At 46.3% G+C, this 13,810-nt stretch overlaps 1 protein-coding gene across 5 annotated transcripts; it reads right to left on the bottom strand.

Moving 5' to 3' along the window:
• Positions 1-646: 646 nt before the first annotated feature.
• Positions 647-12,249, bottom strand: ELOVL3 (ELOVL fatty acid elongase 3). Of its 5 annotated transcripts, none has more exons than XM_064430611.1 (5): positions 11,954-12,249; positions 10,156-10,237; positions 3,060-3,191; positions 1,701-1,852; positions 647-1,114 (listed from the first exon to the last, which is right to left on the bottom strand). In XM_064430611.1, exons 2-5 carry the CDS (start codon positions 10,203-10,205, stop codon positions 693-695), a joined length of 756 nt encoding a protein of 251 aa, XP_064286681.1. In that variant the 5' UTR covers positions 10,206-10,237; positions 11,954-12,249; the 3' UTR covers positions 647-692. The 5 variants fall into 5 exon arrangements, with proteins under 5 accessions (XP_064286681.1, XP_064286679.1, XP_064286680.1 ...); XM_064430609.1 differs by lacking the exon at positions 10,156-10,237 and adding an exon at positions 5,997-6,170; XM_064430610.1 differs by lacking the exon at positions 10,156-10,237 and having other exon boundaries at positions 11,954-12,248.
• Between the last annotated feature and the right edge of the window lie 1,561 nt (positions 12,250-13,810).

Here is a 13,810-nt window from a genome sequence, read left to right as displayed (position 1 = left end):
AAATAGGTGGGTTAATATTGTACAAGAAGCACACCACAGGTAACAGCCATTAAAGTTCATGGGATTCAGTTCCTTGCATCACAGAGGAGAAGAGAGAGCCCAAGAGAGATCCCTTCCCTACAAAACCTTAAAAAAAGAGCAGGAGTTTTCCATTTCAGTGCTGTTCCCACCAGCAATCTATTAGGGCTTCCCTGCAGAGTAGCAGCTTTGGGGAAGAACAGGTTTGAGCTCTGTTCTTCCCCAAAACTGGAGACCATGGAGAGGACAGTACTGCTGTCCTCACTGCTGTGAGAGGAGTTTCCCTACCTTTTTTCCAAGGAGAGTTTTGGTGCATGCAGGATTCTATCAGTCCCCAGGAAGGAAGTGAGGCACAAAGCAAACCCAAGTGATGCAAAGAAGTAAAAGCAGAACCACAGCCCTGAGGTTTTCAGACCCCAGCCTCTTCCCCTTTCTCCTGTTACCAGCCTGCCACAACCTGCACCTCACTCTGGCATGCCACCCACTGCAAGGCAGATACACCAAAGGCCAATGTGCAAGTCACTCTGAAGGCTGTTACCCACAGTGATCTCTTCCTAAACCCCATCACACCCATCCCATCAGCCACTTAGGCTCCAGACAGAAGCAAAAAGTTTCCCTTTTTCCTCTCCCTCTCTCCCCACTTCCATCCCAATCTCTTCTTCCATCCCTTGGTTTTAATTCCACTTTGATTTCTGGATGCGACTCAGGTAAGTTTTCACAAAGAAGTTGAGGAAGAGGGCCAATAAAGTGGTATACAAGCTCGATGAAAGGAGAAACAGTGGCCAGGAAATGTGGCAGAGCTTATCGTCCTTCCAGAAGAAGATAAAGATGTTCATTATTACAAATCCTGTAATCTGCACAATCTGTGAAGTGGTGATTAGCCTGGTGATGGAGTGGGGTACCCGGATGCCCATGGCTGCCACAGCGTAGTACAAGTACATCACAAAGTGGATACTGAGGTTTAAGGCTGTGTTCCACCCTGCCCCAGCTGCCATAATCTTATAGCCATACCAGGATAAAATTGTTGTGGCAATGTGGTGGTACCAGTGGAGGAAGATGAGCTTCTTTTTCCGGAGAACAATGAACAGAGTGTCACCTGGGGTTGGGGAAGAGGTATATCATTAGTCAGGTGAAAGCACAGCCCTTGCACAGGTTTTCACATGAAACAGACCAAGCAAGCTTCAATGCTGAAGCCATTACGTGGTTTGATCCCACCAAAGCCTAGGTTCCCACTGAAATCATCTGTATTGAAGAGCACCATTTAGGCACCCTATCTTCTGGCATGTTTGGAGTATAGGAGCCTCTTGCCCCAGGCTTGCTTTCCTAGATCTCCCTGCACTGCATTTCCAACTGACTCCTCTTTACTTCTTTTCATGAAAGCTGTGTGGAAAGCCCAGCTCTCCCTGCCTGCCTGCTGCCCCCTCACCACAGTTGTTCCAGTGCAGAATTGCCTAGTCCAGCCTGGGGATCAAACTCAAACAGTAATATCAGGCTGCAACCCCGTGGAGAGCCAGCATATCATCTGAGTTGAGCAATAGGTAGCAAGAAAACGAGTGACACATGCAAGGCTAAGCAACCCTTTTCTCCAAGTAACACTTGGACAGAGACCTCTAAAAGAAAAATCTGCTTGTAAAAGCAAAGCAATTATAAACACACAGGATAAGGAGAAGTTTCAGACTCACCCATTTCAATGAGTTTGCTCAGTGCAAATAGATATATCCAAAGCTTGGTAACAGGGTGGACATAAAAAGATTGACTACACACTGATTGCTTAAATCCCTTGGTAAGGAGGAGGAAGGCCATCTGCTTCCAGACCCGATAGGCTCCAATGAGACTGCAAGAAAGAGCAGAGGAGAGCTGAACACTGTGCCCAGGGCCTCAACATAGCCTCTGACAGCTCTGCACCCATGGATATTTAGTTGACTCCATCTTGATGCTCAGGGCAATCTCAGAGACATTTAAACAGACCTTTGCCTTCTTAGACTTCCTAACAAGTTTTAGCCAGGATTTAAAATCTATTCCTGCAAGACAAAGCAGCATCAAAGAGTGCTCCCCTCAGGGAAGCACGCCCTGCTTCCACTGCTTGAAGAGGCACTTGAGCAAAAGCTGCCCCACCTGATGAGGAATGGAGCACTTTCCTGATGTCCTGCCTTTTGACATGGGCCCAGGGGAGAGGGAGCACTTATAACCTACTGTGGCAGGCAAATCCTACAGCTTATGAGAAGAAATACCACTTTTTCTTTGTTATCAACCTGTTTCATTAGCACAAGTTTGTCTTTGAACAGACCATAAACAGCTATCCCCTGACCTCCCGTCTCCCACAACTTGTGATTTTACAGACCACTGCCATACTCTGCCCTGACAAGGACAACCAGTGTCCCTTTGACCTTGTCAAAGCCAATTTGAGTTACAGAGGCAGTAGTCTAGTTTTTCTCTGTCCCACTAAACAGACAGAAAAAGTTGTGGAGATGAGGGGAATTTTCTAAAATTGACACATGCTAGTTTAAATACAGAGCATGTGCTGAAACATTTTCATGGCCACTGCAGGAAACTATTCAATAAGACTGGACAGTTTGAAAGCACATTTTAGTTTAATTTTTTGTGCTTCTGTGAGTGCAGCAGAATTTTCCCCACTTCCTACACAACAGGATTAAAGAAATGGGGGAGCCGGGGGGTGGGTAGGGGAAGAGAACGAAATCTAAATTTTAAAGATAAATAGACCTCAAATCAAACTTTCAGTTGGCAGGCACCCTTTGAATGAGGGAAGATGTCTGCTCTTGCAGGCTTCACGTTCAAATCTACCCACAAATGATTTTCAAGCACTCTCCCCAGAGATCCTTTTGCATCTCATTCTTGCTGAAGTATTTCTGGTGAGAAATAAATGAGTTGTATAAGCAGGTCACTCCCCTAGTTGGAAAGGGCCTTCAAGAGGAAAAATTTAATGTATTTCCCTAGTGATGCAGTGGATAACCAGAACTTTGCATCAGTCCAGTTCTGAGGAAGGGTCTACAGCTGTCTCCAGATTTAACAAAGGCTCTTACCTGAACAAAGCCAGGCTGAAGGACCAGAGGACCAGTGGTCCCCGCAGTTTGAAGGGCCTCCGTTCCTTCATGAAATGCTGGATTCCAAATATCACGATCACATAAATAACAGAAAAAATTAAAGACTTTTGCCTGCAAGTAGAGAAGAGGGAACAGTCAGGAAAAGACCCAAATTGACCTATTTTTACCCAGAGTTCTGTAACCCCAGCAAAGTACTCTCAGCAAGAAACAAAAGATCTCCCATTCTCATGTTAAAGTTGGGTTTGGTCACAAGAAAGCCTGCCCTGACACTGAGTAAGCAAGAACCCTGGGGACTGCACAAAAGAAAGTGAACTGCTAATCATGGAGATTTCCACAAGACCTTGGTGGGATGAGGCAGGCTCTGGTAGCCTGTGAGCAGGATCCAAAGCAAACACATCAATGCATCATCTTATCCCTTTACAAGTGAGACTCTACAAGCACAGGATGTCTAAAAAGGCCAGTTTCATGTCAGCTGGAACCTCAAGTGCCCTGTGTTTTATCCCACACATTCCAAGGCATTAGTGCAGCGTGGCAGGGCTGAGTACCCTATTTGGCAGTGCAAGGGCTCCAGTGGCCGTCCGTGGATGCTCTTTGCCCTCCTGCCACATCACCATCTCCCTACAAGCTGCAGCCCCACCTACACCACTGTTTGCTCTGCACATGTACTGCTGCACCCCATCCTCCACAGCCTCAGGTATGCAACTAGAGACCCCCAGTCTTCTCCTCGGAACTGAAGATCCTCACACTTGCTCTGCTAAAAGCAGCAGGACCCGATAGGGCTACCTAAGCTCTGGAATGCACCAGGTCAACAACCTGCTGTCCTCTCCCTCTTCTCACCAATTCTCCTCCATCCATTTCCTGGCTGCCCCGTGATTAAAGTTCTTCTCGAAGTCATACTCCCCCAGCGGCTGCAGCTCCGACGGGTCAATGTTCGCTTCCATATTCAGCATCCCCGGGAGCGACGCGAAACGAGCGACTCCCGCACGCTTCACGGTGGATATAGTCCAGGGAATGCGCTCCGCCCCAACCTCGCACCGCGGCGGGAGGCGGGACCGGGAGCCGCCCGGTCCGACGGGGAACCGGAGCCTCCCACTCCTTGTGCTGGGTAAGGAGCGGGGAGGCTCTGGTCACCCAGCCAGGCTGACCGGGAGGTCCTCCCGTTCCCCATCCAGCCCAGCTCATCCCTCAGCAGATGGGCAAGGTGATTCCAACACTGTCACCAGCAGCAGGTAGAAATTCCATTACCCTGACTGCAGTTAGCTGTTGTGCCTTCTTCACCATAGACTGAAGCATCTGGCCGCTGCTGGAGACTAGATGGGTTCTGGATAATCTCCTACTGGAGTTCCTGCAGCTGAAAATGGCTCCAGCACAGTCAAAATCCCCTCAATGCAGCATGCCTCATTGCACCCTCTGGTCACTTTTCCTGGTGTCTCTCCCAAGTGCCATGTCTTTACACAGGTGCAACACCTGCACCCTGCAAAGCTCACAGACTAGGAAGGGGTTTGCTTCATGCAGGCATCACTGCGCCTGTGCACAAGTCATCTGCTTAACTGCTGCCTCTTCAAACAGGAGGACATTTGCCTAGGTGAGACATTTCATAGGATTGTAGAATGCTTTGGTTGGAAAGGGACCTTAAAGATCACCTAATTCAAATCCCTTTGTCATAGGGAGGAACATCTTTCACTACACCAAGCTGCCCAAAGCCTTATCCAGCCAGGCCTTGAACTCTTCTAGGAATTGGGCATCTACAATTTTTTTCTGTATTTGACAATGTAGTAGTGTGAGAAAATCAGGAAAGAATTTGACATGTAGGAATTAAAATCCCGTGGTGATTTTTGCACCACCCCTGACTTACACTCTCCATTTTGCAGAGCACTTGCATGTATCTGTGAAAGGTTCAGCTTACACATGTCAGCAGCAGTGGTTTTACCATACCCCACACTGGGAAAACACCCTGTACATAGCATGAGCTCCCACTGTGCCTTGCACAGCTCTCACCTTAGCGTTTCCAGCACCAAGGATGTCCTTCCCCTTCCAAAGGACTGCAGTCAGGGATTGTGTGATCTGCATTCTTGGGTCACTTGAGTCTTTCATCTTTTATCACCTACTTTGGGCAGTAGCATCATCGGGCAGAATATTCAGGTACATGCTGGAGCAAACTTTCATCTGTTGCAAGGGCTTCTGCACACCACAAGAACAGGTGCAACCACCAATAAAGCCAAGGGTAAGAGCAGAGAAGAGGCAGCACAGTAACACAAACTTTTTGCACTTCTAATGCATACCAGTCAATGTTCATTCTTATTATTCAGCAGCAAAGCCATGTTGGGAGCCTTACAAATTTATCCCTCTGTATGATCTTGACAATGGTTTCACTGTTGCTGACTTCTTTGCATATTGTCTGTGGATTCACTGTTCTTAGATGGAGTACAGTCGTTAGCTATTTGATGCACTACAAGTACAAAATACCTGCTTTTTTGACCTATGCTTTAGCAACTGTTAAACAAGGCCTCCTTTACATAAGACACCATACAAGAAGAGAAAAAAACCTTTAAATACCTGTTGGGAGAGCTGAGTAGAAAACATCCTGATATTGACATAATTTCTTATTCCTAATCTAGTTTTAGGTTCAGTAAAGTTTTCATTTTGAAACTGTTTCATGCCACATGAACAAGAGCAATGCCTCTCCTAGGGCAGGTCTGTCCATCCATCCCTTAGGTGGTGGCATGTACAGTTACCGGAGGAGCTCATGACACTGCAGCTCTGAGCAGCCAGCTGGAAACCCTCCCCAAGTGTCTCCTTGGCAGATGGGAACACATGTAAAGAACAGAAGCAGATAGCAGGGATGAGGCTCGTAGCATCCTCTGGCACACATTTCTTGCTTAATAAGGCAGGCTTTGTCACAGACTGAAAGCTCACCTGCACAATCCAGATGCAGTTGTGACACCGTTGTTATCCTCTTTTCTCCCTGCTGTCAATACATCTGTCTGCCCTGCTGGATCTGAGTGGATTAGCATGGAGAGAGCTGCCAAGCCCAGTGCCTGGTCACTGGCACTGCTCAGAAACACTGCTGGACTCAGAAGGCTTTAGCAGCTGACATGCAATATAGACATCAGAGCAACACATGAATATACAGATGAGCTTATTTTCACACATCACAGTGAATTGCACAGAACTCAGCCAGTGCAGGTGAGGAATTGGAGCCCCAGCAAGACTTCACAGAGCAGGAACATCAGGGCTGCAGTCCTGATTCAGTGGGAGAAGAGAACTTCATTCTTCTGTCCTCCAGCTGGGTGGGAAGGAGACAGAGACCCTATGGAACAGAAGCCTCCATGCCTTTATTTTGAGTCCAAAATGGCTAGGTAGGACCTCAAAGAGAAAGGACAATTTTGTGAGGACCATGAAATAACATGTGGATCCTTATGGACAGCTAGGTCCCATTAGACTGCTTCTACATCATTCCAGAAATAATTCTTATTTGAGGTAGACCCAAATAGATTAAATTCTCATTTAAAGATTAAATTGCTATTTTCAATAAGAATTTTAGTTTTCTAGTAAAGATTCACTTTTTCACCAATACATGTGGAGAGAGAAGTAGTTTCTGATGTGGTGACTGAACATCACCTACATCTTATTTGCCCTGTGATTAAGAGTACAAGAAAATTGATTTTTGCAAAAACATAACATTTTTAATCCCAAGTCTTAAACTTAATTTCCTGTAACAGAACAGTAAACAACAAGTAGACTACTTGGGTAGTAGATACCACATTTGCCTCCTGTCAAGACTTGAGAGAATGAAGATATTTGTGAAAGACTGCAGGCACCATTCAAAATGAGTAACAACATGCCAAATCCTGGTATGATCCAAAGCACAGGAATTGGTTTCTAGAAAGACAGAGTGCATAATCTCTTTTTGAAGAATACTACAAATTAACAAACCCAAAAGATAAAGGACAGCAAGTATTTCAGCTCCCTAGCCTCACAGATCAACCACTTCCATAGCAAGCAGCACAAAAAAAGATGACACAGAGAAGTCTGTAGGACTTAAACATAGTAGCAGGAGTCAAGAGAGCAGCTACAATAACTAGAATGGGGCAAAACATTATAACAGCATGGGCCAGAGGCAATGTGGTCACCAAAGCCTTCAAGTGCCTCTTGGCTAGGTGACTGTCACTGTACTACCACCGGCTACCTGCCAGATCCACACAGGCGGGGACAGCGAAACAAGGAGGCAGAGCTGCTGATTTAAAAAAAAAAATAGTTCTGGGTGTAATATGCAGGTTCAGATTGCCCTTAAATATGAGACACCTGACATTCTGCAGGACAAGAGTGCACACAGAGTCAGCCTCACCAAGCTGGGCCTTGCTGGCCTGAGTTACACTGCCTCACCAGTGCAGAGCACAGAGAGGGTTTTTTTGCCCAGGAGACAAGGCTATTGCACATAACCACCTCCAAATCAGTTTGTTGTACTGTCTGTGATTGTTACTTGTGATTTGCACATCAGAGCAGTGAAAGCCATGGAGGAATCTCCTTGCACAAGCACCGCAAGCTTTCATCAAAGCTTAGGATAATGACCTGATTCCATATGACACTCCTGACTGAAGAGAATATGACTTCATATATGGGACCTCCCAGGGCAGCTTTTTCACCAGACTGACCACACTATCAGGGAACAATCTTTGTGGTTTTGATCAAAGTATCTTTTAACTCCTTTGACACCAACAGAAGTGGCATGGCAGGTAAGGCATGATTTTACATATATTGCAGTTTGTTTTAATTAGGTTTAATAGGTAAGAAGAAATTGTAAGGATATGGAAACAAACATTCTCTCCTGATTGATTCCCTAACTTTGGAAAGCAGCCTAGTTTTAACAGATATTGCAGCAAAGAAGTTGACATAAAGTGCTGGGGGAGTTACCCTGAGGTGTGAGGCTTACACTCAGCTAACACAAAACTTATGCCCACACAAGTGGTGAAACTGTGGAACAAATTGTCCAGAGAGATGGTAGATGTCCTGTCTCTCAAAACATTCAAGGCTGAATGGGGCTCTCAGCAAGCTGATTTAACTAAAGATGTACCTACTAATTTCAGAGGGGCTGGGACTGTATGATGGGTCCCTTCCAAACCATTCTATGATAACCCCTGGATACACAAGCTGATGCAAAATGAGATATTATTTACATTTTCTCACACTTCGTAAGTGGGCAGCTCTGAAAAGCTTTTGTTTAGAAAGGGCAAGAGCAAGTAATGCAGCACAATAAATAGCATAGCTATTTGAAAACCAAAGCCTCAAGCACACAAATTTTTGCAAAGATTGAGGCTTCATAACAACCAGTCTGCAGAAGATTATTAATAGCTGGCTTGGGTAAAACCCAGGCAGTTGGCATCACTTGTTCCAAGGAGAAGAAAGAGTTGCAGTGCAAGTGTCAGAGGCAAAGTGTTGGGAGGTAGGCAGGAGACACTGACTCAGGGAGGACTAAGACCTGTGCAAATTTACTGACTTGCCTTCACTGCCTTGCTTTGTTAAGTTTACCTATAACCGTTTCTCTCAGCCACCAAGGCACAGGTGCATTCCTTTGGAGGTGTAAGGGAATACAGGGATAAACACCTGCAATCAGAGCTGCAGGAGAAGCTGTGGGAGACCCCATCCCAGTGCTGGGCAATGCCTGCACATGAGGCTCGATGCCTCACAGGTCTGCCAGCACAGGGCACCCTCTGGCACCAGCCACCACAGCCTGTGACACCAACGTCTCCACCAAGGTGGTCTCAGATCTTTGGCCATTACAGGGGAGCAAACACTGCAAAAGCGCAGGGAGGCATCACCTCCTGAACAGAGAGCTGAAAGCAAGAGCAGGCAGGAGGTTTGACTCCCTGGAGGTGTTAGCTGTCCTCTCCTGGGGAAACATGCCCTCGGGCCCAGGGTGAAGAGAGGATCCCCTGCTGTTTGCAAGCAGTCCATGTGTCTTCCTTCCACTTCCCCAGCCTCAGATGAGTTTCATTGCCTTGCAAGAGTCACCCAAGCAGGCTGGTACAAATAGTTTGGGGTTTAACAACTGCACAGTATGAGAGGAAACAATCCTTCCTTGTAGCTTCCTGCATGACGTTTGACTAGAGACGATTAAGAGACACAGCTCAGCAACAGCATCTCTTGTTTGTACCCTGGCAAAATACAGCCATAATCAGCAGCCCTTGTATCTGTGTCAGACCTTCATTCTACAGTGTTTGGGCACGGTCCTTCTCAAGGATGCATGTGATGATCAAGAAATTTGGGCATTTGAAAACAATTTTGCATAAGGCAAGACAAGTATTGTCCCTTCATGCATGCATACATACATACTTTTAAAGATGCCTTTTGGGGAACACACTAGATGTGTCTGTCTTCCCTCTGCAATGCAAGACAGTGTTTTCCAAGCATGAAAAAAGACCCAAAGCAATGGGAATATGAGGCCTCTCAGAAGGGACTACTTGGAGTCCTTACTAGTGGCCAAGTTATTTTTTGCTCTCTGACCTAGTTGCTCTAACCACTTTGAAAGATCTTCAAATAAAAAAATAACAAAGGAGCTAAGAGTTAAACATCCTAAGGGGTAAACAAAATGGTGGTGACAGCAGGAGCTATTAACCCAAAGATGTCATAATCTTCAATGACCCTTCATGAGAATGCTATCAACTCTAAGCTAAGGGTTACAAATGCCATGTAAAACATCCATGATGCAAATCACCTCTAAGCAGCTCTTTTGTCAAAACCCTATAATTTATGAATCCTTTTGCTCTCTAAAGTCTGTAAGTAGGCCCACTGCTGTTTGGAAACTGACTAAAACAAGTACTTTGAGTGGGCAGCTGGGTTTTTGCCTAGAGTTATGTCTTCAAGATTTGTTTGGAAAACAATAGTTGGATACATATAGAGAATCCAGAAAACCTGAGATTAGCAGAGAACCAACGCATGTACAAAAATCCAATTGGATTACTTCTGATTAAGATCAAAGGTGTCCTTTGAACAATCCAATCAACTATGCCTTTATCACAGAAGTCTCAAAGCTCAGGCAGAGTTTAAGAACACCCATAAGCATTCATGCACATACCTATTTGGGTTTTCTGAAGCGTTCTTTAGAGAGAGACTTTGTACAAACATTCAGTATTTCTCAACAAGAACTGGTCCTGTACCTTAAATCAGAGTAAAATAAACCACATGACAATAACAACATTATTGCATTGATGAAGTTGCCAATGCAAGCTGTTGCCTACACTGATCACGGTGTGTAAGAGCTCTCCACCCTGCATTCTCAAAATACAAAGCACCTTCTGCTTTGATAAAATAAGCAAAATTGCCCCAGAGTCATTCACACCCAGACTTTGTCAATGGCTTTATGTTGGCCCCTCTTCACTTAATCATTCTTGTGCTCCAGTCCCCAGTTGGATCATCTGCTGTCATAGTTAGCAGAAGTTACACCAACACCAGACATGCACAGAACATCACCTCTTTCCTCTGGTTGAAGTCTATCAAGACTGCAGAGTCCAAGTAAATTTGCCAATCCCAGACAACATTGAGACCACAAAACCAAAACTTAGCACTTTGCTTTGTAGAATGCTCTGGCTACAGAAGTGGGACTAAAATGCTATTCCAGCAGAAAGTGCTTGTTTCTGCCTTTTAACAACACTAAACTAATCAGCATTCATTCTACTTGGTTCTGTCTGGAGACTAATTTGATCCCCAGTAAAGCCTGGATTGCTACCACCAGTTACTTGCCTCTTTTTGCAGAACCCCATTTGGAAAATCTTTGGAAAGCCCTGGTAATGAGAACCCACACTCCTTTACCCAGATCAGAACTAATACAGTTAGAGGGCTCCTTGGTTAGCAAGGTATGACCTGCAAGGAGAAGAATCTTCAAGCTTTTTTGGCATTTGGGATTTTTCCAACTGATTTGTTACAAAACTTACTGTAATGCAACTTCCCTGATCAGACCCAACCTCTTCTTACAGTACAGGTGCTCACTTCTTTTGCTACTGAGCAGTCCTGACAGAAAGTGGACGGGATGTAATCCAAACACCCAATTGTCAAAGGTGTCTCCACGCTGCCCAAAAGGCCTGCAGTTGTTTCTTCAGTTCCTCCCCACTTCATAATCCACACAGGCAGGGTTTTTTAGATCAGCTTTTACCAGTTTTGTCTTTTATTCTTGCCAAGCTTTTTACCTGTTTAGTTTTAATAAAAATTAGCAATTCAACCTTCCTTTCCAGTTAGTTTAGCTTTTAAAAAGACTGTTCTTAATGGCAGTCCATGTAGATCATGGGTGATTCAGGGCATAGCCTTTAATACTTCCTTGCCTAGAGCCCAAAATCCAGCATTACCACTGCCTGAACTGACAGATGACCTTACCCAAAGCTTTGCAGGAAGGGCGCTGAAGCTCAGCTCCATCCAAAGCATCTGTTGAACTCTGTTGGCATTATAACACAGGGTTTACAATTTGCAGAATGTGTAATATTGTGGTTTTTGATTTTTTTCCCCAGCAAGATACAGAGGCTAATCTGTGTTGTTTTCAAGAATGCTTTGGATATTGTTTTTCTGTTTATTGATGTACTTTTCTAAAAGCAAACATTACCTATGTGGGGTTGCCATTGCCCTTGTGAACCTTACCATTCTGCTTTCAATAACTCTTCCAACCTTCCTTGGGTTATCTTGGCTTTCTCAAAACCAACTTCCTTTGAACTACAGATACATGGTTCTGCACATTGCTATAACCACACTTATCTCTTCCCACTCAAGCAGGATCCCTCTGGTTTTCCATGATTGCTAATAACCGAAGAAAACTCAACTCTGCAAAGCTCTTTACTAAAATAGCTGAGTTTTACATCAGCACATTGTTTGATCTTGGAACAACTTACCTTATAGAAACTCTTATAACTGAGTTCAAAGGAGACAGGATTAGGTTAGTCAACAACATCACTGCTATAGCACTAGCACAGATATTTCACTAAAAAATAATTAAAAAGTCTTCCTTAAAAACATTGCTACACAGCCATTCCTACTATGGACACCACAGAGAGTAGGTGTAAGAACTTGAAAAATAACCAGGTCCAGCTGCATCCCACCCAGAATCTTTTATTTCAGCAGGTAGGGTGGTCCTGATGTGGGTAAAGAAGCTCAGCTGGAGAGGGGAAGCACCTTAGCAGCAGTCCTGGAAAAAGAGGGAAGAGGCCGAGAGAGAAGGGAGGAGCTTCCTGTATCCTGAGATATTTGTCAGCTGTTTGGAGTAGATGACTGCCCTCAGCTGTCCTGGAAGGTATAGTGCCCAGCTCCTGGCTGGTGTGTAATCTCTCCTTGGTGTTTGCAGGGATTTGGGAAGCCCTTCCAAAAGCACAGCTTGGGAGGGACTGTGGGCATTTCTGCTTTTTGAGACCATGCCTCGCCTGAATACCTGGGAGAAAGCTGCTTTCCACTGCAGTGCCTTCAAGACTGCTGTGCAGTTCTGTTCACCATGACACAGCCCTAAGGTGGCCCTGGTAGGGACAGAGGGACTAGCTTGCTCCAACAGTGCTCTCAATGGCAAATGGCCACGGTTGGGCTCTGGGGACTTACAGGGCTTGACTCCTTGCCTTCCTCTGTGGGAAATATTTGTAACCTGGAAGCACCAGAGAAAAGCACTGCCCACACTCTCAAGAGCATCAGGGAGGTGCATGGGGGCCATGAGGGAGATACCCACGGGCAGAGGTGAGAGGCTGGGCTGAGCCGTGCACAGGCCAAGGGAAGGGGCTCCTGCCACGGAAGTGCTCTTTGATTAGTGTCATTAAATGGTGGGTAAGTAAAAATCATCCTCGTGTCCAGTCTTTCCACTGCCAGAGGGAGCGATTTCACACTCACCTGCAGAGGGAGACAGCTCCTCTTTATTAGCCAAATTTTGTTGACACGGTTTGGTGGCTCCACCTTACTAGGCTGGAAAAACCAGATAAGGGATTGATGTGGCTGTGGCAGCCCACAGTCGGATTCTCCCATGGAGATGCTGCCAGGGGTGTGCGGGGACCCTTCCCAAGCCAGCACTGGGGCTGGAGCAGCAGTAGTTTATGAGCTGGTTGCAAAGTCCTTCAGGGGAGCAGCCAGCACTGCCAGGCCCCGCAGCAGTGCTGCAGCTGGGCTGAAGAGAGGGGTCACAACAGGAGCCATGCCAGCGAGTGGCTTCACCCCCTCCCTGTTCCCCACCAGGAGCTGCCCCCGGCCCAGGGTCTGGGCAGAGCTGCACAGCCATCACCTGGAACACGCGTTCATTTGCAAACCCAAGCCAGCACGGCTCGCAATCACAGGGCTGCCATGCCTCATGCAGAGAAGTTTGGTGCGGAGCTGTGGGGCCGGGTGAACCTGAAAAGCTGGCTGAAGCGTCCCCGAACACCTCGGGGCCTGCAGGGAGAGCCGCCTCGGCGGCGAGGCCGGGGTGCTGCGGAGCCGGCTCCTGATCCCCCTGCCCTGCCGGCAGCGGGCACAGGGACACAGCTCTGCCCGTGCTCAGCTGGGCTCGCAGCTCTGGGTGAGGCTTCTTCAGTCCTCTGCAAAGCATTGACTCATGTCCTACTTTTCCTCGAGGCGAAAAAGAAAAAAAAAAAAAAAGCCTTGCTCCCTGCTTGCTGCCTCATAAACCACAGTTTCAATTTTTTAATTTCCCAAGTTACACCACAGCCCTGCGTGCCTGTCTCAGTACCTGTGGCAGGGAGGGCGTTTGGTAACTGCAGGCACCGTGCCCAGAGATCAGG

Source organism: Passer domesticus, chromosome 8 (assembly GCF_036417665.1).
Source record: "Passer domesticus isolate bPasDom1 chromosome 8, bPasDom1.hap1, whole genome shotgun sequence".
In the NCBI taxonomy this organism is placed as follows: Eukaryota; Metazoa; Chordata; class Aves; order Passeriformes; family Passeridae; genus Passer; species Passer domesticus.
This window is presented reverse-complemented; position numbering and strand designations above follow the sequence as displayed.

Bases quoted from the DNA above. Each gene is read 5' to 3' on its own strand.
- ELOVL3 (XM_064430608.1), bottom strand. From the start codon at position 4,030: ATGCTGAATATGGAAGCGAACATTGACCCGTCGGAGCTGCAGCCGCTG. The intron at 3,192-3,917 runs GTGAGAAGAGGG...CTCTACTTGCAG, and splicing joins AAATGGATGGAGGAGAATTG to GCAAAAGTCTTTAATTTTTT. The intron at 1,115-1,700 runs GTGAGTCTGAAA...CCCCAACCCCAG, and splicing joins GAGCAAACTCATTGAAATGG to GTGACACTCTGTTCATTGTT.